Below are 21,659 nucleotides of genomic sequence, written 5' to 3' on the forward strand. Positions count from 1 at the left end.
TGTGGTTTGTCCGGTAGGTCCTCCTTCCGCGTGTTCCAGGTGAGGCCTGTGGTCGCATTTTGGCTGACGAGCTCTCTTCTTGGAAATCTCAGTGGATCCTGAGGACACTGTTAAGCCAAGCAACCCTCTGGACTCCCTGCTTAGGCTTGGGCCACGATTCTACTTGGAGGCCTCCAATTTGGGCTTCCCTGCAGAACCCAAGGGTAAAAACACAACCAGAAAAGGACTCCTGCGGGAGCCTGGACCAGTGGTTTGACCAAGATGTCAGCTTCGTGGGCTTTCTAGGGAGCTCAGGGAAGCCTGATGCGCCCCAGTGATGCCGTTTTTTCTTCACAACATTGGCTTTCAGCAGTGTTACCATAGGCAGTTCGTCTTATTTTTTTACGTTATTTATGATTTAATGGTTAGAATGCATATTTTCCGATGTATAATTATTTCCCGAGATGTTAGAAAACTACACGTCACTAGCTCAATATAAAGTATTTTTGACGAAGAAAAATAAAGGATTTCAATAAATTTCATTTGTATAAATAAGCAGGATATGTTTTATATCTTTATTTTCATAATAAAACATAAAAAGGCAAAGTGGAGAATTTTTTTCTTCAGTGCCGTGGCCTGTGGTCGGAAAAGCCAAGGAGGGTTGCCAGATGTCACCAGAAAGCCACACTAATAGACGAAATTCCTCAAAACAGGAACCCTGATGCGTCCTAGGGATATGATTCACCAAAAAAGTTCCTTTTTTCTGTACTTTCAGTAGTAGCCTAGGGGTATCTAGCCAGTCAACAGGATCTCCTCTGGGCCTTCTCAGGGGAACCTAGGAACTGCATTTCAGTCAAAAGAACCTTTCTAAAGAAGTTTGGGGGTGCCCTAATCCTACCCAGAATCTCTCCTTTCTTAGGAAGACCAGGTGCAATATTTTGTTAGCGTAGAGCTGGGATATCATGTAACAATTAGGCACAATTCTATGCATTTTTCAGTTATGACAAACAGATCAAATTCAACACATGGAGGCGAAATTGTTCGCATGAAAATTTTTACCATTTTTGTCGAGTCTCACTGTGCTGTGAATAAATTTACCATACAGATGAGCAAAATTCCAATCATTCCTGAAAGAGGAAACTTGAGGGAATATACTCAGCCTCATCTGTGGTGGACTAACTTGGCATCATCGGTCGTTGGGTCAGGCTCGTCTTCCATTCCACTTCTTCAAACAGATGATGGTAGAGTGGTTATTTCGCCCTCAGGAACATGCTGAACTGCCTCATCGAGCTTTTATCTGCTGAAGATGTCCTCTTCCAGAATACTCGTCATCCTTAACCTACTATTCTTACCTACAAAACTTTCATTTCACTCTAGGGGTGTTAAGAAAATTCTTGATAGCTATGATGGAGAAGATCCTGATGGTGTTATCCTTTTAAATTCTTGATAGCTATGATGGCGAAGATCCCGATGGTGTTATCCTTTTGTTTTTTAAAAAGGGTTGTCTGCTGTCTCCCAGGATTAGTAGATTCTATAGGTTTCCATGTCGACACAGTATCTTTGCGGATAGCGAGCTTAGTAATACTACAGTCACAGTGCATGTTTGAAAGAGTAGCAAGTCTGCAGGCTGCAGTAACTACAGAAAGATTTCTGCTTTCCCAGCGCTCTCCAAAGTTGAAGAAAAACTTATATTTATGCCACTATTTAGTAAATCAAAAGGCAATTATTTACAAACATTCGAATCTTATAAAGGGTGAGTATGTTTTAGGATTACCTCAAGATTTCCTTACAGGTAGGCAAGATCGAACGAGTTTGTGCCAACTTGGCGGGATCTTCAGCGAACGAAGACCATATCTGGAGTTCCACAGGGTGTTTTTATTTTTTTATTTTTTTTTTGGTTCACTGTTATTTTTAGTGTAGATGATATGGTTGTTGGCCCGGAAAACAAAATCATTCAGTATGTTGATGATCCAACACTCGTGAGAAATGAAGCTGTAGTCGGCGGGGTAAGAGGTTGAAGTCAGGTAAAACGAAAACACTATTAAATAGCAAATTTCGTATGCAGATTTTCTACCCCATCCTCCCTTTCAGGTGGATGGGACTCTGTTGAATGAGTCTAAAGCTTTAACTATTCTTGAGAAACGTCCGATGAAAGTTTCAGCAAATGCCGGATGGAAGTCATAGGTATTGTACGTGAGGCTTCGTATATTTATAACTGTGATAACATCTGTTCAACCTGTTCTAGGTCAGTGTCCTTCCTTTACTTCTTCTTCTTTATTTTAGTAGGAGATCTGGCTTCTTTTACTGGAGCGAATGTACTCTCCTTCCTTTACTGTTCTCCGGTGTGGAATTCTTCTGCCACATATTCGCCTCTTTTAGGTAGACTTGTTCTTGGTGGTACTAGGTTTGTTTCCTGTATTTAAAAGCGATGACCTGGACCATCGACGGATGGTCTTTTGGTTGTAAATTTATCATAAGTTGCATTTTAATAGAGATCTATCAATTTTTGTGCATCGCTGTCGAACTTCTCAATTCCAGAGGTCCTTTATTTTTTGCAAGACGGACACCCTTTTTAATTGGAGGGACTATATACACGAAAACTAAAACATAAAAAAAGGAAATACGGGCTTCTAAAAGTGGCAAGTTCTAGCATCATATTGATAATTCTTCTGCAAGTAGATTAAGACGCCCGAACTCGGCGCTAGATTTGCGTCAGAAGCGGAGCGAATGTAGGTGCTAATAATCAGCAATTTAGCGTGACGTAATGCCACACAAAGCACTGTTATATAACTGTCCATTGAGGCTTTGAGAAATGGGTTCACGCTAGGGCAAGGTTTAGTTCAGAACGCACGAACAAAGTTCGGGTTTTGCAGGCAATGTGTGAAAGATGCGTTCCTGTCAGCCAGGAACGCTCTCAGAAGTAGGCCGAGCTCGGGGGTTCATGACATGGATATAGGCCTGTCAACTTTATAAGTCTAGCTGCTTCTCGTCAGTGATCTTTAAACTTTCTTCTCCTTGACTTTGAGGGATTTGCTTGTTAGCGATCAGGATTTGGAAAGCGGAGAAAGTGCTTCTTGGATGAGGAAGGTAATTTTTCTTTTGTCTTGCGTTTAGTTCCAGCATCTATACTCTTTATTTGACATCGTAACTGGTCTTTGCACACACAGGAAACAATTTCCCGTTTTCAATTGTTAAATTACTTGAAAATGGTTACGTTGAAAATAAGATTTGTTTACCGAAGACAGATTTTGCTGAATTCTTTTCACGTTTTTGTTCAGTGACATTGTTAAGTGAATACTTTGTGGCGGTTGTTTTCATATTCAAATTATGTCGCAGTACATAACATGGTAAATCTTGACTCGTCAAGCCCATTTACAACGATTATCCTTCATCTTTTAAGAATAATATTGAAGAATTAAACAGTCAATTTTGTTGATCATCAAATCGTAGTGCTCTGTATTTTTATCTGATTTTTTTCTTATTATACGGACCATAGCTTGAACGCATTTACGCACGGGCAAGACAACTCACGCTACTGCTTCATAAGAAGGAAAATAACCGTACAAAATCTAGTTCGTTCATGTAATTAATAAGAAGAATCAAATAAAAATAAGGCTGCGATGCAGCAGCGATATAAACTTAAAAAGAGTCAGCCCCGCTTTAAATTTCCCGCGGCGCCAGGACCTGCGCACAACTTCAAATATGTCTTCTCTGAGTTGCTGGATCGAACTTCTTGGTCACGTGACTTTGACATCATTCCTTTGTCCGATTGTGATCAACTCGAACCTGCCACGAGTTCCCCATGACATTGAAAACGACTCGAACACGTTAATTGACATGCATTGCGTTAGAATGTAAAATGAAAATTAATTTTTTGAAGAGGAAATAGGTAGACTGAGAAATTAACCCGGCGGTTATTATCGCCGAAGGGAAAAATGGAGCGGTAAAGCCAAAGCTGAAGCCAGCGAAACGTCTTAGAAGGAGCCCAGGGATCTGATGGCGTCTTTCTGATTGGGTGTGTGTCGAAATTTCTAATGAAATTCATGACTTACAGGCGGAAGACTAGATCAATTCAAGTGAGTATGGCTGCTTACAGAATCCGCGGGACGTGTAGATTGCGGGGATGGAGGCAGAGGCCGCGTAGGCGCCACGTTCCCTCCTTTATGAGCGATAATAAAAATCTGTATCTTGAGGGACATTGTTTACGTTTGGCCCCAGACAGAGACGGTTACGCCTATTTTTGCCTTTATCCCCCTTGACAGGTGTCGCTCTCGGCTCCCGGAGGCGATGGTGGGCGGCGATGCCTCGGAATTCGTCTTGGGCCTCGAGTGGCACTCGAAAATCCCGACGGGGTCGCCGCGTCTTCTGGTGCCATCTGGGGCAAGATAGGCCTCCCGCCAGCTCTAGGCCTCAGTCTGGGGGCGGCGTCCAGTTTCCCTACCCGGGCTAATATTTCCGTGGGGGCTGGCGCCCCCTCCTCAATGGGGTGTTTGTGGATTTTGACAGGTCCGGGTTACCTTCTGGATGGGGTTATATTAGGCCTGTGAAATCTAGCCTAGGCCTACTATATCCGTCTGGGAATATTAGGGGGTCAATCCAGCGTAGCTTACATAGGCTTACCATCCTAGGCATCCCATAGGGGGCGATCTCCCCATTTCGTCACCTCTCCGGCTCGTCACCAGTTTTTGAACCCATTTCGTCACCATTGTTTGAGCCCGTTTCGTCACCACATCAAAATATTAAATTGCGTTAGTATAAAAAAGTTGCTCAAACCGACTTGTAAAATAGTTGTTTTGAAGGAGGAAAACTGTTCATCAGTTTAGCATTTTATTACGTTTGTCTTACAATGTGGCATAATTTCAGCGTAACGCTAAATCCCTAAGAATACTGTAGTGAACGCTCTAAGAAATAAAATATTAAAATTCCATCGCGGACATGTACCTAGTACACTGCTTACACTCTAAGAAACTATTGGCAACTTTTCAACAATTTGATATTGGTGATAGATTTCTCCTTATAGCCATCCCACAACTTCCAGAGATTGACTTGCTTATAATGGTTTCCCTTCCTTGTGAATGTTTTTAAGGCATGCCAGCAACTAACTGTGATTGTAAGTTAACCATTATGGCATCTCTATGAAGTATGCTGTCCCAACATTACTAGTTATTCCCTCCTTCCCTACCCCCTTCCCTTCCAATTAATTGCGTTAGGGTAAAAAACCGCATGGTACAGAGGTGGACCATGTACGATCAATGTGTACAACCCCAAAAGAAGTACATTATAACACGTCCTGACATCGGAGATGGGCATCAGACACGACTTGTTGTTGGTTAGAAACGGGACTAAAGACCTCTACTCCGGTGTCAGGACGCGTTATAATGTACTTTCCTTGGGGTTGTACACATTGATCGTACACGGTCCACCCCTGTACCATGCGGTTTTTTACCCTACAGGCTAAAACTTGTTTTGGAGGACAAAAACAATTTGACAGTTTATTATGCTTGTCTTACAATGTAGCGGAATTACATAAGTTGTTTTGGAGGACAAAATAGTTCAACAGTTTATTACGTTTGTAATAAACATTCTTAATAAATGTAGGTGAGGCATTGATAACAAGCCAAAGTAGTACCGCCAATGCTCATTGGTTTGTCTTGTTATCAGCTTGGGCTGACATAGGCTTAGCTGACTTGCTTCATTCCAGATACAATGAGTGGTATGATAATTTGTGGTATTTGTTTCAATATTATGGTTCTCACATAAATTTCAGTAATGGTCTGGTTTCCTGTGCAAAGCACGAAGCTTGTCTTGACTTATGGCTGATGATGTAATGGCTAGACCAGTGCATGGCAAAGTATGTAAGAGTGTAGCCTGTGCGTTGATTGTGATTGTTAGACGTTGCACCAAATGACAATTCCAACGATCAGTTGATATAATATAGTATCAGGTGCAAGCCATTTTATTTTGCTTTCACCAAGTGGATTTAATGAATTTTAAGAGAGATACAGCTGTGAAACAAACATCTCATGGACTATTGGACGTTTAGTGTATAAACTATCCAGGTCTTTAATTTTGTTAGGGAGGTGTTGATTTGTGAAAATACATAATTGAAATATTTTGGTTGAGTATTTTTTACTTTAATATTGAATGAGTAATTTTTGTATAGTTAATAGATAGTGGCCAACTCAAGAATGGATGCACTTTTATCATCTTTGTTTTTTATTCATAGTAATGAGTCTAATTAAATTTAGCAGTTTTTCATGTACATATCAAAGGTATACAGCATAAAATTTCATCAAGAATGAGGATTTGTATAACTTGAATTCAATATTTTAATTTTTTTTTCAAATGTGAGCCAGCAAGGAAATATATGGTGGATCTTAAATAGTTGAGAAATCAGGAATATTCACGTAGGTTCTTATTTATTGCAATACAGTCCATTGTTGAAAGTATTTTGTGGTGTACATCAGTGGAGCATAAAAAGACTGATGTTATTTGATGAAATGACACATGAAGTTTCAGGTGTGTGTGCGTGTATGTACACACTATTAACAAAATGTTAATGCTGTGCTCCGAATTATATTGGGAAAGCCCTGAACTGGAGATACTGGACTGCACTGGAAAATTTGAGGTCAGACGTGTGAGCAGTCTGAGACTTGACAAGCATACCATACTAGCATTTTATACAGACTGCTGAATAGATTTGCTTCTAATCAAAAAGACAATAATCTCATGATCCTGTGTTTTCAGTTATTAGTTTGAGCAAGGGAGTAATGTCACTTTGCGAAGTGACTGTTTGCTGTATGTCTCACAAGATATTTTTTCACATCTGACAGGGATGTTGTGTTTCAAGTTTGGTTTGTTTGTGTGTCAGCATGGTTAAGAAATTGATATGGTTTTGGGAGTGATGTGAAATAAGGATTGATTTTATTTTTAAGGAAGGGATTATTTTGCAAAGCTTTCCATTCTCCAAACACACTTGTTGCAGTCACTGTTTTCATTCATATAGGAAAGACAAGGATGTCATTAGCTTCCACTAGGTAGAATACCAGTACATAAAAAAATAATTATTATTAGCTACAATTTGTAAATACTAATAGGCTCTATGATTGTTGTAGAACATTTGCTGTTTTGCCAACCACCATCCTTTCTCTCCATTTTATCCTAGAAGCTTTCATTTCTCTCAAACATATGCTGCTCTGTACATTTCTTTAGGGAATTCCCTTTGTTATTTCTTCTTCAGATACTTATTATGACTAAATACTCACTATTTTCAGGGCCACCTGTCATCAGTTATAAAGACCTTAGAACATAAAAGGTTTGAGAACGTGTAACATCAGATATGATTAGTTTCACCAAAAGCACCAAGCATAACATCATAACCGTTGATCACTTGAAAAGCCGTGTAGGGAAGTAAATTCAATGGTTTAGAAGGTACTGATAAAGAGTGGCAAGAAACACGTCACTGTGCTGTTGTGAATGTCTCTTTGTTCCGATACGTAATACAAACCCTCGGTCCTTTAACAATAGGAAGGTAACTAGCGGCAGCTGGGACGGTCGTAAGCTTCGAACAAGGGGAGAACGGTAGTTAACTGCTTGTCCGATCGTGCGCGCAGCCCTGCGCGCCCGAGAGGTGAAGAATCACTTTTGCTTTCGGCCGCGGGTGTGAAGGACGTGTTCGTCATCGCTCTCGCCCTGCCCGCTTCATCGTCGTATGCTTTGTTTTTATATTGTGTTTTCTACTAATGGTTTGGTTTGACTTGAAAATGAAACTGTAAGTACACTGTTTTCATTTTCATTACTTAATTATGAATCAACATGGAGCTATCGCCGTAGAGACGGCGATTTCCGCTCTTTTCATGAATTGAACCCTTGAATTATGTCTCGGTGCCGAGGGCGGGCGACACTCGCGCCGAGTCATGTATTTTGGGCGAAAGTGTGTAATTGAAAGATGTAAGTACTCTTTTTCATTATATTTTTGCCCTGTGCGTTCGTTGCCGAGAGCTTGATTGCGCTCGGCAAGAGCCTCTTATTTTGTATGAATAGAATGCAATGAAAGTGGATTCGCAATGCAGTTTTCTTTTCATTTTCATTTATTAATTGCATCAAATTTAATTTTGGATCAATTTCCGCTCTTACCCGGGAATTAATCCTTACGATTTATTGCTGTGAAAGTGAAAATAGCAAGTGCAGTATTGTTTCATTTTCGTATTATTTATGATAGCATCATATTATTATGGATCAAGTTTCCGCTCTTACCGGGAATTGATTTTTCCCTCTAAGTTCTAATGAAGTGAATCGCAAGTGCAGTATTCTGTTTTCATTTTCATATTACTTTTCACTGCTGTGCGGGGGTAGGGGAAGCGAAGGTCTGCCAGGAAGTCGTTGGAAAGCTCTCCCGCGACTCCCTTGGTATCCGATTCTTCGTCTTCTTTCCTGCCCCCCCGCTCAGCTTCCTCGTATTTTGTTTTTGGGGTCTTCCTTCCGTTCGGGTGGGGCATGTCTCCCCCCCGTGCGTGAGGGAACCCCTCTTACTAATCTGTCTGTGCTACCGCAGGTGCTACAGCCGTGGGAGACGACCTTAGACAGGTATGGACCACTGCGGCTGCAGGGCGTGCCTAGCATCCACGATCTGCTGCAGAGTCTAGTGAGGTCTGGGGCGGTGACCTTGGAGTGGTCTCCACTACAACCTTCACGGCCGCTTATGCTGGCATTCCCCCCGCTGGTCTACACTCCCCATGCTGTGTCGGTGACGCCGTCTGCCGCTTTCCTAGGGCCGGGTCGCCGCCGTACCGAGGAGGGTATGCCGCCGCCGCTGTGTTTTTTCGTGTTGCCTGGCCCCAGACTTTCCGCTGTTCCAGCAGCTCGCCCCTGGACCGGCCGCCAGTACCACGCTGGCTGCCGATGATTCTACGAGGCGATGGCTGGGCCTGCCGTACCTGTCGCTGATGTGGTTCCCGCTACTGGCTTGGCTGTCCCTTCTGTGTTTACCGCTGCCGCTGTTCCTGCCGCTCCTGAGCTGGTTGCTGTTCCTGTCGCTCCTGGTTCCTGCGCCTGTCCATGCTGGTCCTGCCCATGGTGTGTCTTCCCCAGTCCCAGGTCCTTCCGGACAGGTGCAGTCGGGCCGTGTTGCTTCGGCAATAGGCCCGACTCCGGCCTGGATGGAGGACCTGACGACTGCCTCTTGCGTGAGCTGACGAAGAAGAGGAAGGTGTCATCTTCGTCTTCGTCTGTTGCTGCCTCTTCCCCTTCGACTTCTAAGGCCCATAAGCCGAAGAAGAAGAAGGCTGCCTCCCCCCCCCTAAGAAGTCTCCTTCGGGAATTTCTAAGGGCCCGTCCCACCCAGTGGGGACGGGGGGTCCTTCTGCTGGTCCTCCTGCTCCTTCGGGAGCGGGGCCCGTCTCCCCTTCCATAAGGAAGAGATAGACGGGGGAACCAGAGGAGTATCGGTTAGCTCTGGTACTTTCCTCGCCTGGTGCTAGCGCGATGCCGCTACGCAGGTTCCGGCTCGGTCTCTCGTTCGCGGGAGATCCCGAGGTTTGTACGCTCTCCCTCGGGAGACCGTGCAGCCAAAGTTTCGGCGCCAGAGTTCGCTCGGCGCCAAGACCACGGCACGGAGCAGAAGGCTGGCGAGAACCGCTCAGGTGACTCTCGCCAGGCCAGCGGCCGCTCTCGCAGCGACCAGCTGGTAACCGGGTTTTGTTATTCCCCCTAAGAAGACTCCTTCGGGAACTTCGAAGGGCTCGTCACATTCCGGTGTGATTCGGGGGGGTTCTTCTGCTGGTCCTCCTGTTCCTTCGGGAAACGGGGCCCGTCTCCCCTTCTGAGAAGAAGAAGAAGACGGGGACCAAGGGTGTGCTGGCTACCGCTGGTACACCCTCGCCTGGTCTTGGCAGCTCTGCTGCTAAGCCAGGTACCGGCTCGGTTTCTCGTCCGCGAGAAGTTCCGAGTGTACGATCTCCTTCGGGTGACCGTGCAGCCAAAGTTAAGACGCCTGAGTTCGCTCAGCGTCATGACCGAGGCACGGAGCAGAAGACTGTCGAGAGCCGCTCAGGTGACTCTCGCCAGGCCAGCGGCCGCTCTCGCAGCGACCAGCCGGTACCTCGGGTGGACGTGACGGTCTCTGACCGGCCACGGGTTGAGGCTGGGAAGAGGTCCCCCAGGTCCCCTCGACCGACGGTACCAGCCTCGGCTGGTACCAGCGGTTTGACGTGCCGCGAGGACGCTCACCGGTCTCACGGCGAAAGCGAGCTCTGCAGGTCACCTGACCGCCGCTCCCACAGGGACCAGGCGGATACGGTGACCAGCAGCAGCTCGTCTGACGCACGGGACCGGGGTCGACGTGCTCAGTCGAGCCGCTCGCCACAGGTGAGCGGCACGGCCAGGGCCTGCAGATCGATCCCCACCGCGGGTTGGTGATCGGCTGCAGCCCCCCACGTACGCTGGTCCTGCCAGCGCGCGGGGGGGGAGCGTCAGGTCTGTCTCTCCACTACCTTCAACTTCCTCGGGCTACACCGGGAAGAGCTAGGTAGCTAAGATGATCGTGAGAGTGCGCCGCTCACGATCCCGTCACGACGCCGCACGTGCCACGTATGGTCTTAGGACCAACCAGGACGTACGCGCAAGTGATTGGAGGCGACCGTCAGGGGAGAGGGGGTAGCGTCAGTTCTGTCTCTCCAATACCTTCAACTTCCTCGCATACGCCAGGAAGAGCGAGGTATATAGGAGTGATCGTGAGAGATGCGCCGCTCACGATCCCTGTCACGCACGCCGCACGTGCCAGGTTCGGTCTTTCAGGCACCAACCAGGACGTCACGTCTCAAGGATTGCGGAGGCAACCGTCAGGGATCTGTTTGCTGGTCCTTGCGTTCTGAAGGAGGAGGGTCCTGGGAGCTGCTCTTGTTGGAGGGACTAGACGGATCCTACTCCTCAAGACGCTGTAAACTTCCGAGATTCAGAGTAACTTTACCCAGGTTATTGCACTGATTCGTCAGCACAACGACCGGGGGAAGGATCGCCGCTCCCCCACCAGCAGAGCCCATGTCTCTGCTCGAGTCGTTTTGGGGCCCGAGAGGGAACCCAAACCGACGGTGGGTATGCCCGCGATCAGCTTGCCTATTCTGTCTTGAACCAGAGTCTCTCGTCTCCGGACAAGAAGGCTCTCTCAGTTTCTGGCCGGTCGATCAAGCTACTTCCACCTCCTCTACTGCGACAGCGGCGTTTCTACGTGTCTTCGGACACCGTATTTAATACTCCTTCGGTCCTCCTGAGAGGTTTCGACCTCGACGAGGACTGGAATGAGTCGGAGGACGGTATCGGCTCTCTCCTGTCAGGTGTCGATCAGCCACCCAGACGACGTTCACAGTGGCGGCAGACCCTTACCTACAGTGAGAGTTCGTAACCCTCCTCGGGGAAAACGTTTTCTCCTGAATACGTTTTCCCAGACTCTGAAGAGGCCATCGCCGCAAGGCGAATGGGCTGCTCCTACTCTTCTCCAACTGCTAGTTCCACTGGGAAGGCGAGCGAGTATCCAATTCCTCCCCCATTTCCCTCTCTCCTTACGGCTACGAGGGAAAGGGGAAGGATCCTACAGAGATTTCTCTGTAGGATCCCACGTTGGGACTGCGCTACCAGGGGGACCTTCGGGTCCTACCTGACGTAAGCCCCGGTCGTTGAGGAGGGATCCTGCCCCATTCTCGATTTCTACGGGAAGAATCGAGAGGACCACCAGCCTATATCGTTTGACGAATTCGGTGGGGGTTTTCGTTTTCAGCAGACTGCTTGAATTGAATACGGAATTTCTAGCGCATTCAGAGTGTTAGAGTTTCTTAAACGATCTCCAAACACTTAGGCGAGACCACGGTCCAAAGTGAGCGAGACGAGAATCCCCGATATGTTACACGATAATCGGGAACCTCGCCTATGCTCGAATTCCTGGAATTTTCTAGCATTAGGAAGAAGACTGCTGCTGAAAGAAGACTATCTCACAGTAGGCGACCAACCTGGAATAGAGAAGAACGGACGGAATATCCAGTTTGGCTGGAACTATCGTCTTAGTATTCTGTTCACCATTGAAGCTTTCCTTCGAGGAAGACTTCTCCTTCACTCTCTTTAATAGAGAACGAAGGTGGTCGATCTCCAATCCTTGATTTTGTTTTCTTGAAGGAAAAGAATAGGATGGAGATCGTTGTTCAGAATCCTACAAATATACTACGTATATTAACCTCGCGACATGATTCTGCTAAGCAGTTGAATGGTCGAGGGGTAGGCGCATATCCTGGTTATTCTACGGATTGCGACTTAGACGAAAAGTATTCTAATTGAACTGCAACCCGGGTTGCCTGCAACCTCCCAGGAGTTTCCAGTTTCAATTTATATACTTATGGTGTTGTCACAACAACACCATTTAAGCTTTTATATATACCGAAATTCGTTTCGCTTAAATATAATTGCTCGAGCATATCTTTTATGCTCGGTGGTTCTAGCCGAACGCATTCCTTCGTGGGAAAGGATTTACTTGGCAACTCAGGATGACGAGTCCGCGACAGCTACTGCGTATTGAATTGCCCGAGGCATTTCAGTATCAGCTGCCGCTTTGAGATAGACGGTTGTTTATGTCTTTCTCACCTGCTTTGATTGAATAACAACCGTATCTCTGCCCAACAATCACGGACTTAAGTCTCTGATTAACGGGGATTCTCGCATACATGAATGACCATCTACTGCTGAGAAACGCTAGTATTCATCGTCTTCAGTATTGCGAGAATTTTAAACAGAGATATCTATTCTGACTCTCATCTTTCTGTTTACCGCACGGTAACAGAATTCTGTAATAGTCTCTTGCTGCATCGTATCCCAGATAATGCGAATGATTTTTGCGGAATCTGAGTTTGTCCTCAAAATATCTTGTATTCGGAGGTGTACAATTGTTCATTGTTCACGGCCCGGATTAGCAGATGTATTGAAAGACATCGCCTACTCCCACACCTGCCAGCTCTACTTCCAAACGTTCAGCCCATGAGAATGCAGTTCTTCAATTCGGCTTCTAAGCTGTGCTCTCCCCTGTGTTTCATTACTGAAGAACGCCCCGCTTTCATTGCACAACGGACAGCAATGAAATGGCGGTTAGCGTTTTCAGTCATTTGTAAGCACAGGTTTAGAATCTTGAGATTCCTTCTCTCGATTCAGCTGGAAGACGTAGGTTGCATTCATTGCCTACCTTCGTCTTCAACGTCACATAGTGTTGTTTCTCCTTAAGCTGAGATTCAACGTCTATGAGATTTTCTTGCCATCAGGGAGCCTCGGTCTTTTGAAGGCAATTGACTTTCGCCTTTGAGCTTATGCATTAAGAGAATCATCGCCGCGCTGTCCGGCATCGGTGACTAACAAATATTTTATTTGTTTGGTCTCTCAGCATAACTCTTTAAAGGGCGAAGGTCAGTGACTTACCCGGATGCTTGCACAACTTGCCTCTACTGATTCCGAACCAGTCAGTCGGCAGCTGTCAGAGCGTCCGAGTCAGTTACGAACTATGCTGTGGACTTAGTTCGGTTGTTCCAGAGCAATCATTACTTCGTCTTAATAGCTTGTCAGTATGAGTACTGTACATAACCAAAGTCGAGAGAGGGATAGGTCATAACGACTATTCCCTTCTTTTCGTCTTAGGTACTGCATGACTTCTCTTGAGAAGTCAAGCACAAAGAGTGGGGATTTGTGACGCTCGATTTCGTACCGATCTTCGTACGAAGACTCAGAACCCTTCGGTAACTGACGATTGGTTCGAGTCCTTCACAATACCCTCCCTAATGGAGCGTCACCGCCTCCGATACGAAGGCTATGCTGCTTTGTCCTGTGAAGGTGCGACGGAGCTGTCTGAAGAAACTCGACACCCAGGATGAGTGTGGACGCCTCTTCATCATTCTCTCGTTCTTCCGCAAGAACTTCTCCGTGGCGCAGGTAATGAAGGCAGGGCGCTGGTCCAACCGGACCGGACCGCATGCACCTCCTTCTACCTTCAGGATATTGCCCACAGTTCCTTGGATCTTTTTCCTTGGGAACCGTGGTGGTGCTCAACACGTTGTGTAGTTAACCCAGACCCTCGCAGGCTGAACAGCATCGAGTCCTGGTGTGACCGTAAGAATGGATGAGGAATGAGAGTGTGGACTGGCTCCTCTTCCCATCTTTTTCTTCCCTCTACCTTTGGGTAGAGGGACACGGTCGTCACCCTGCTGGGTAAGGACGAGATGCAGGTGAGCTACTCAATAGAGCACCATCCTATCCCTTTCAGTAGGGATAGGAGAAATCATCCACCACTTCCTCCAACAAGGGGGAGGAAGTGGATGCCAAATTGAGACAAACCCATCATTTTATGATTGTCTCTTGCAAACAGGAACAAGTTTCTTGCTTGCTGGTACGAAGAGATACGCTTGGCCTCTCTCTTAGTACTTGGTCCCAGAGGTCTGACCATTGATCCTGCGGTGCACACCCCGATCAATCGGACAGAGGTTTGGATCCCTCCCTGCTCTTACAACCGGGGAGGCACTCCAGGGTTGTTGGACGAACACCAGTCTGTTCACCAAAAAGACTCAGATTCCTCCCACCAAGAAGTGAGTCTTCCTATTGTTAAAGGACCGAGGGTTTGTATTACGTATCGGAACAAATGACAATTTGTCGAAAATTGCATTTTTCCTAACTATACAAACCTGAGGTCCTTTACATAGTCCCACCTCAATGCCACCTCACTCTGCAACTTTTTGCATGGGCCTAAAGCAAAAGTGATTCTTCACCTCTCGGGCGCGCGGGCGCGCGCACGATCGGACAAGCAGTTAACTACCGTTCTCCCCTTGTTCAAAGCTTACGACCGTCCCAGCTGCCGCTAGTTACCTTCCTATTGTTAAAGGACCTCAGGTTTGTATAGTTAGGAAAAATGCAATTTTCGACAAATTGTCATTTTTGGATTTATTTGGACATTAAAGTTTTAATAAACATTTTTTCTTCTAAAAAGAATGGGTACATTTACTTCTGAAGTACAGGACAGTTGTTCCATTTTCTGGTAAACTTCCAGGAAGGGTTTAGTTGTAAATCGTTGCCAATATTTTTACCGGTGTTGAACAGTCCAGGGAAGGGTAACAGCTGTAATTACTTTTAGACTTTATGTGCAATATAAGGTGATTATTTTTTCAGACTGGCCAATGAGTCATGGCATCATCATGGGAGAGCTTCATCGCAGCCTCCACTTCAGCTGCCCCTGCGCACACCAGTGTGGCAACCACACCTACAGCTGTTGCATCTGCAGCCGGGGGTCCCACAGTGCCCCCAACTATGCCTGTCACTGCTCCAGTGTCGCAGATGACGTACACTTCCGAGGGCGGTTCGCATCACACAACTCCAACACAATATCATCAGCCCCACACAGCTAGTCAGCTTCCACATCATGGCATGAGAGTTAACATTCCTCCACAGGTATTTCTTTTTAAATACTGTACAGTAATTTTGCTTATTGTATTCTTATTGATATGGATCAGTCTTGAACATTATTGATTAATCTTGAAGGTACTACTACATATAGCTTTCTCAGTGAAAGTATCACTTCAGTATTTTCTTGTCTTTTGACCAAATAGCTTTGGAACAATTGAAGGGCTTGTCAAGTTGCTTTTGGTTGTTGGCTTCTATTGCTGTATATTTAGATTTTTTTTTTTTGAGAGTAATTTCCAATAATTGATATAGAAGTTTATAATCAAATACACTGTCTGTGCTTGGCTTCTTAGCCACAGCACTTGTTTATTTGGCATTGTGCACCATAAAACAGGAAAAAAATCTTGCAGGCTGGTAGTTCAAGTGCTGGTCCAACAACAACTTCACCACAGACACCGGTTGCTGGACCACCTCCTCAAGTAGGTGCACAAGTCCATGAGACGGATCTGCCCCAGGACATGCTTGCAGCTGGCTGGCGGAAGTTCTGGAGCAAGAGGGAGCAGCGCATTTACTTCTGGAACCGCATCACGGGAGAAAGTCTGTGGGATATGCCCCCTGGCCAGGTCGCTCATGGGGCACATCCTCCTGGGGTAAGTGGTATTTTGTTCATGAAACTTACCTGTCAGATATATATATAGCTGTAGTCTCCGACGTTCCGACAGAATTTCAAAACTCCCAGGCACACGCCAGTGGGCGGCCAGGTGGTTAGTACCCATTCCCGCCGCTGGGAGGCGGATATCAGGAATCATTCCCATTTTCTATTCAGATTTTTCTCTGTCGCGGTAGTGAAAACACCTGTTTCCACTACCTCCGCCTAGGATTTTGAAACTTCATTAGCCGCTTAAGTATCCTACTTATTTTTTTTTTTGAATGATTGACTTGGATTTGTGGCTAGGCATACGCTATCATAAATTAATTAAAATTTTTTTTTTTCATTGCATATGATGTCTGAATCTAGTTAGCCTAGTTTCAGACTTTGTTGTCTGCAACGGGTAAGGGGAGGCTACCGAAACCTTCGGTAGACACTCGCTTAGTATACATGATGTTTACATGTTTTCTTTGTTGAAAGATCAATGTAATTAGTGTAATGTTGACTGAATTCCGAAAGAGACGTATGATTCGTATGTACGCAAATTAGAGCGTGATAGAATCAGGAGGTCTTCCTCCACAGTAACAGAAGTTAGGATAATGAACCTACTAACCTCCAGTAGACTTTATTTTGCCTAACCCTGTGGTATGGCTTTACGGCCTAGAGGAAGTTCTGTGAGACGTAATGCCCTTTCTATTATGGTGGATTACATCAAGTAAGCTTGAAAAAGTGCTCGCTCTCCAATCAGTGTTGTGAGTGTAGTGATGTTGATTTTGCCCCTAGTGTTGTGGAGGGGGCGTCAGATCGGCCTTATAATGCCTCTAGGTCTAGACCTCTGTCGGACTCCCAGAACACAGGGAGAGGGCATGTCGAAAGCCGAAGGAGGGTTACGAGGAACCCCCACCGATCTGGCGTCCCTTCGGCAAGACCTGAAGACGCTTCTCAGGCTGCCAAAAGATCGTGCACGTGCACGAATCCTGAAGGATTGCTTCTCGTCCTCTGAGGCGTCCTCCCGTACAGGGGTTGGAGCTCTCGGAAGGACTCGCGCCCTTTAAATAGAAGCTTATTGAGGAGGACCTTGCTTCACGTCCTCTCTCTATTGTCGTGCGATTGTAATCGCCGCCTTAACAATTTTGACGACTTTCCAACACATGGGAGAAAGAAGAAGGAAATAGGAGGAACGCTGTTCAAGCGCCCAGATCGCCTTATCTCACTTACTGTGAAAAGGAAGAAGGCGTACCCTAAGGCGTCCTTTTGAGTGCGTTTCTGGAAGTGTCGATGATGAGCGTGACAGAGACGCAAGATGTCGCACAAGCGGCCGCCGTCTTTGTCAGGAGTTACGAACGTCCATAATACTCGTCCGGACGACGATCACCGTACATCGGCTTATGACTAGCACGCTTCATGAGCGGCGCTCCCCTTGAAGGCAGGACGCTTTTGAGGACGCTTTTCGTTCGGGACGCCTCCGTATTTGATAAGCAACAGTCATGTCGAAGTTTTTACCAAGACGTACGGGAGAAACCTTGGTTTCTTAATAAGAATCTTATCGACGTTTGGGTATGATGGCGGATAGGAAATATCTACTTCCTTCCGTAAACCCTAGAGATGAACAGGAATTTCTGTCTCTTCCGCGATTTATGAGGAAATTACGAAGTTTAAAGAGTTCCTGGATTAACTTCCTTACTTAAGGAAATATATTCTCTTTCTATCGTTCTATTAACGAAAAGAACGAAAATAGTAAAAGTTTTTTCCTTTCTCTATCTGCCTCGGCAGGGAAGAAGGTAGTAGAGTATCTGCTGTATGATAATACGATACGGTCAAATCATAAGCACATACCGTAGTAGTACTTCTTTGCTGTGCAACTCTATTACCAGTATCCTTACAGGACTTTTCCTAGGAAGGACTACGCTTAAAGGGATTGTTATGACAATACCTAATTAGCTTCTAGATTTATCGAAGTCTTGTTTCGCTTAAATATACATTAATAAGAACTTCCTGAAGTTCGATAATAATTTTATAAGATTCCTTTATTGAATGGAGTAGCTGGCAACTCTGGAAGAGTAAGGCCAGACAGCTAACGGAGGGGGCTGCTATCGCTTAGACCAACGCAGTAACCATCTATTGCTCAGTCATGAGAGGTCGGTCCTGCGGCATGGAATGACTAACCGTATCTCTCCCCTACAATCGCGGTCTTAGCGCCTCGGATTGAGGGGATAGTTAAGCAAACATAAACAAAATATTGTCTGCCTTTTGCTAAGATACGTTCAATAAGAAAGATATTCCAGCCTTTCAATGCTGATTACCGTAGGTAACATTATTAAAGGAATCTAACGCAGCAGAACACTATATATTATAATAATGTTCTCATGCTTACGAAAGCATGGCTTATTAGAGTACATGCTTAGTGAGAAGATGAATTGTAGTAGAGAATTCCTTTTAAGTCTACGGTATGGTCAAGTCTTATGGCCTTTTCATGCATCAGGGCGCTCGAACAAGATCCTCTCTGAGATGCCCTTGGTGTTCTAGGCACCAATACGCTCGGTAAGACTCTCGCGAGGACGTCTCTTGAAGATGCTCAACGTCCTACGCATTGAGAACGTGAGGAAGCTTTTGCCGATGCTCGACGTCCTACACGAAGAGACGTCTCATCAGGACGCTCTGGAAGACGCTCGACGTCATAAACATTGATAAGCTTTTTGAAGACGATCGATGTCTTACACTCTGGACGCTCGCCAGGACGCTAGCGAGGACGCTCGCCAGGACGCTAGCGAGGACGCTCGCCAGGACGCTAGCGAGGACGCTCGCCAGGACGCTAGCGAGGACGCTTTTGAGGACGCTCGGCATCCTACACTCATGACGCTCGGTAGAGCACTGCCAGGACGTTCTTCAGAACGATAGGCGTCCTACGCATCAAGACGTTCGGCAGGATTCCTGCAAGAACGCTCTTCAAGAGGGCGTCGTCGAAGTAGAGGAAGGAGTTTGGTCTCGTCAAGATGTCTACTTCGTTTTCTACGAAGGGAGCGTTCATAGAATCCATCACTTGATGAATTCCAGGAAAACTGTAAGCAGATTTCGTGTCATAAAAACGCCTCGTCGCTTTCGGGATTGCGCTGCCGAAGGGGAACATTAAGGTCCTTCCTGTCGTAAGCCCCAGTCTCTGATTAGGAATCTTGCCCCTTCCTCGATTTCTGCGGGAATCGGGAAAACTATATGCTCGAATTCCTGGATTACTTTCTGTCATGTAAATGGTTAGTTCTCATTGACAAAGATCTTCATAAATTTATATCGCTTAAGCGTCGGATAAGCTCTCATTAACAAAATTCGAGAGAGCTCTCATTCATTAGAGAGAATTTTCTTTTATGTTCAAGTGACTACAATACTTTACGTATTTTATCTTTGCGTCATATTACTAATGTAGGGTTCAAGTCATATACGCATATCATGGTTACCTCTACAGATGGCAACCGAAAAGACGGTTATTGTAAATGTATTTAATCGGTCCTTCCTGCAAACTTCCAGGAGTTTCCGCTGTAAGGACAACGCTAAAGGTATTGTTACAACAACACTAACTCAGCGTCGGCATCTATCGAATTATGTTTCGCTTAAATATGCCTGCTTGAGAATTTCCTTATCGATAATAGTACAAACCTATTCCTTCGTAGAAGAGAGTAGCTGGTAACTCAGGCAGAATAGTGCGAGACGAGAGGTTGCTGTCATTGTGGATGACGCAGTATATTTAATCGGTACTCCAGGCAACTTTCCAGGAGTTTCCGATTTAACATTTGGTTAATTAAGCGTAATGTTACGACAACACAAAATCGGCTTCTGTATTTAGCGAATTTTGTTTCGCTTAAATATGCCAACTTGAGAGTTTCTGTTCAAATAATGTAAAATCTATTCCCTTAGATGAATAGAATAGCTGGCAACTCGGCATAATAAGACTGCGAGAAGGTGAACATAAGCTGCTGCCTGCTGCCTGTGACTGTCACAGTGTCACCAACTCAGTATCAGGTAGCTCGCTGTTAAGCTCTGTCGGTTACGTCCTCTCTCTCCCGCGGGATTGATTGACGAACCATAATCTCTACCCTACAATCATGACTTTCGCCTCGGGTTGAGGGGATTTCTAGTAATCATGAATAAACACGACTTCCTATTGCTAAGAAATTTTCAACAGAGATATCCTCTTAGACCTGTTCAGCGCTGCTTACCGCACATGTAACAGAATTCTGTACGAGTTTACCGCGGCATAGCACTATAATAATGCTCTCCTGCTTATGCAAAGCGCAGCCTTATTAGGAAGGAAGCATGCTTAGTGAGGGAATGGATGAGTCTGCTCGGGGACCATTTCCTCGCTGGAGAAGCTGTTTCCCTGAATAGACTGCAATTCAGACCTCTACAGTTTTTCCTGCAGGAGGACTGAAATAACATCAAAGATCTAGAAATAATTCTAAACATCTCTCAATGTTGACGATCACCTCAGGTGATACCGAGAGGGTGCCAGGCATCCGGACAGAGGTACAGAGGTCCTGGCACATAATCTAAGAGAATTGGAAGCAAGTTTGGTCGGCTCTCCAGTTCCTCGAAGAGTGAGTTTTTGGTCGATTGGTCCAAATCATCTCAGATAATTCGCAGCTCTCTCATATCCCAAGAAGAGAGAGATGGTTATCGACATAGGCACGGAACGTAACGATCTCAAGAGGTGGTTCGTTACACTATTGCACGTCCGTGCGGATCTTCTCGATCGGCGGCAGCAAACTACTGACGTCTGAGTAATCCTCGCTTAGAAGTATGTCGAGAGTTGTGGAGACGTTGGAGACGTCCTTTCGTCTAGATTTTCTTCGCAATATTGAAGACGAAGAAGCTTCTCTACGTTGCTCCCTATTCTCGATCCGAGAGCGGTAGCAATAGACGCAATCATATAGTATGGAATGGAATGGGATAGTTGGGTTAGTCTCTTTTCCCCTATTCAAAACGCTTAGGAAAGCTGATAAGATAATCGCTGGCGTCAGAGGGAGCGAGAAAGACGCTGATCGCCCATGTTGGCCTTCGAGAGGCTGATTCACAGAGGTCACGTCCTTCAGAGGGCATTTTCCAAGGACCCTTCCCGAGAGAATCGGTCTACTCTAACAGCCTCACTTCGAGAGGTACCTAAAACCTCTCCGCTCTGAGTCTGGATGCGTTCAGACTGTCGAGAACGAGAGGATCTTCAAGATTAATTACAAGTCTCCATTGCCAAAGCAAAGCAGTGCTGCATATTTTGCAGTGTACCAATCGGAGTGGGCCGATTCTGGAGATAGTGAGGAAGAATGACTGCTCCTAACACCTCCACCTCTAGTGAATTACTTTACCGTCTTCCCTTTCCGTCTGAAATTATGGGATAAGCTAACAGTCCCAAACGATTTGAGAATACGGAAATATGGTTGTTGACGGCCTCTAGGCCTCAGAGATTCGGATCTGTCAAAAAAACAACAAAGGCCCTTCACGATCTTTGAGGTCTGCGGAAATCTTGATGGAGCTTAGACGTAGTCTGAAGTTCTTGATGTCAAAGCATTTCGAACCTCTCCTTTCTGTAAACTTAATACACGTGACCAGAAAGGCTAATTTTCTAACCACTCTAGCT

The 21,659-nt window shown here is 45.7% G+C and overlaps 1 protein-coding gene across 1 annotated transcript in view; it reads left to right on the forward strand.

Annotated features, from left to right (window-relative positions):
- The first annotated feature begins 3,739 nt into the window (after positions 1-3,739).
- The window catches only part of LOC135199100 (troponin T, skeletal muscle-like), a 128,917-nt gene continuing 110,997 nt past the window's right edge, over positions 3,740-21,659 (forward strand). Inside the window, exons 1-3 of the mRNA XM_064227019.1 lie at positions 3,740-4,055; positions 15,160-15,438; positions 15,801-16,040. Of these exons, the coding sequence (XP_064083089.1) occupies positions 15,175-15,438; positions 15,801-16,040 (504 nt within the window). The 5' untranslated portion in view covers positions 3,740-4,055; positions 15,160-15,174. The remainder of the gene's footprint in view (positions 4,056-15,159; positions 15,439-15,800; positions 16,041-21,659) is intronic.

The sequence above is a fragment of the Macrobrachium nipponense genome, chromosome 25 (assembly GCF_015104395.2).
Source record: "Macrobrachium nipponense isolate FS-2020 chromosome 25, ASM1510439v2, whole genome shotgun sequence".
Taxonomy (NCBI): Eukaryota; Metazoa; Arthropoda; class Malacostraca; order Decapoda; family Palaemonidae; genus Macrobrachium; species Macrobrachium nipponense.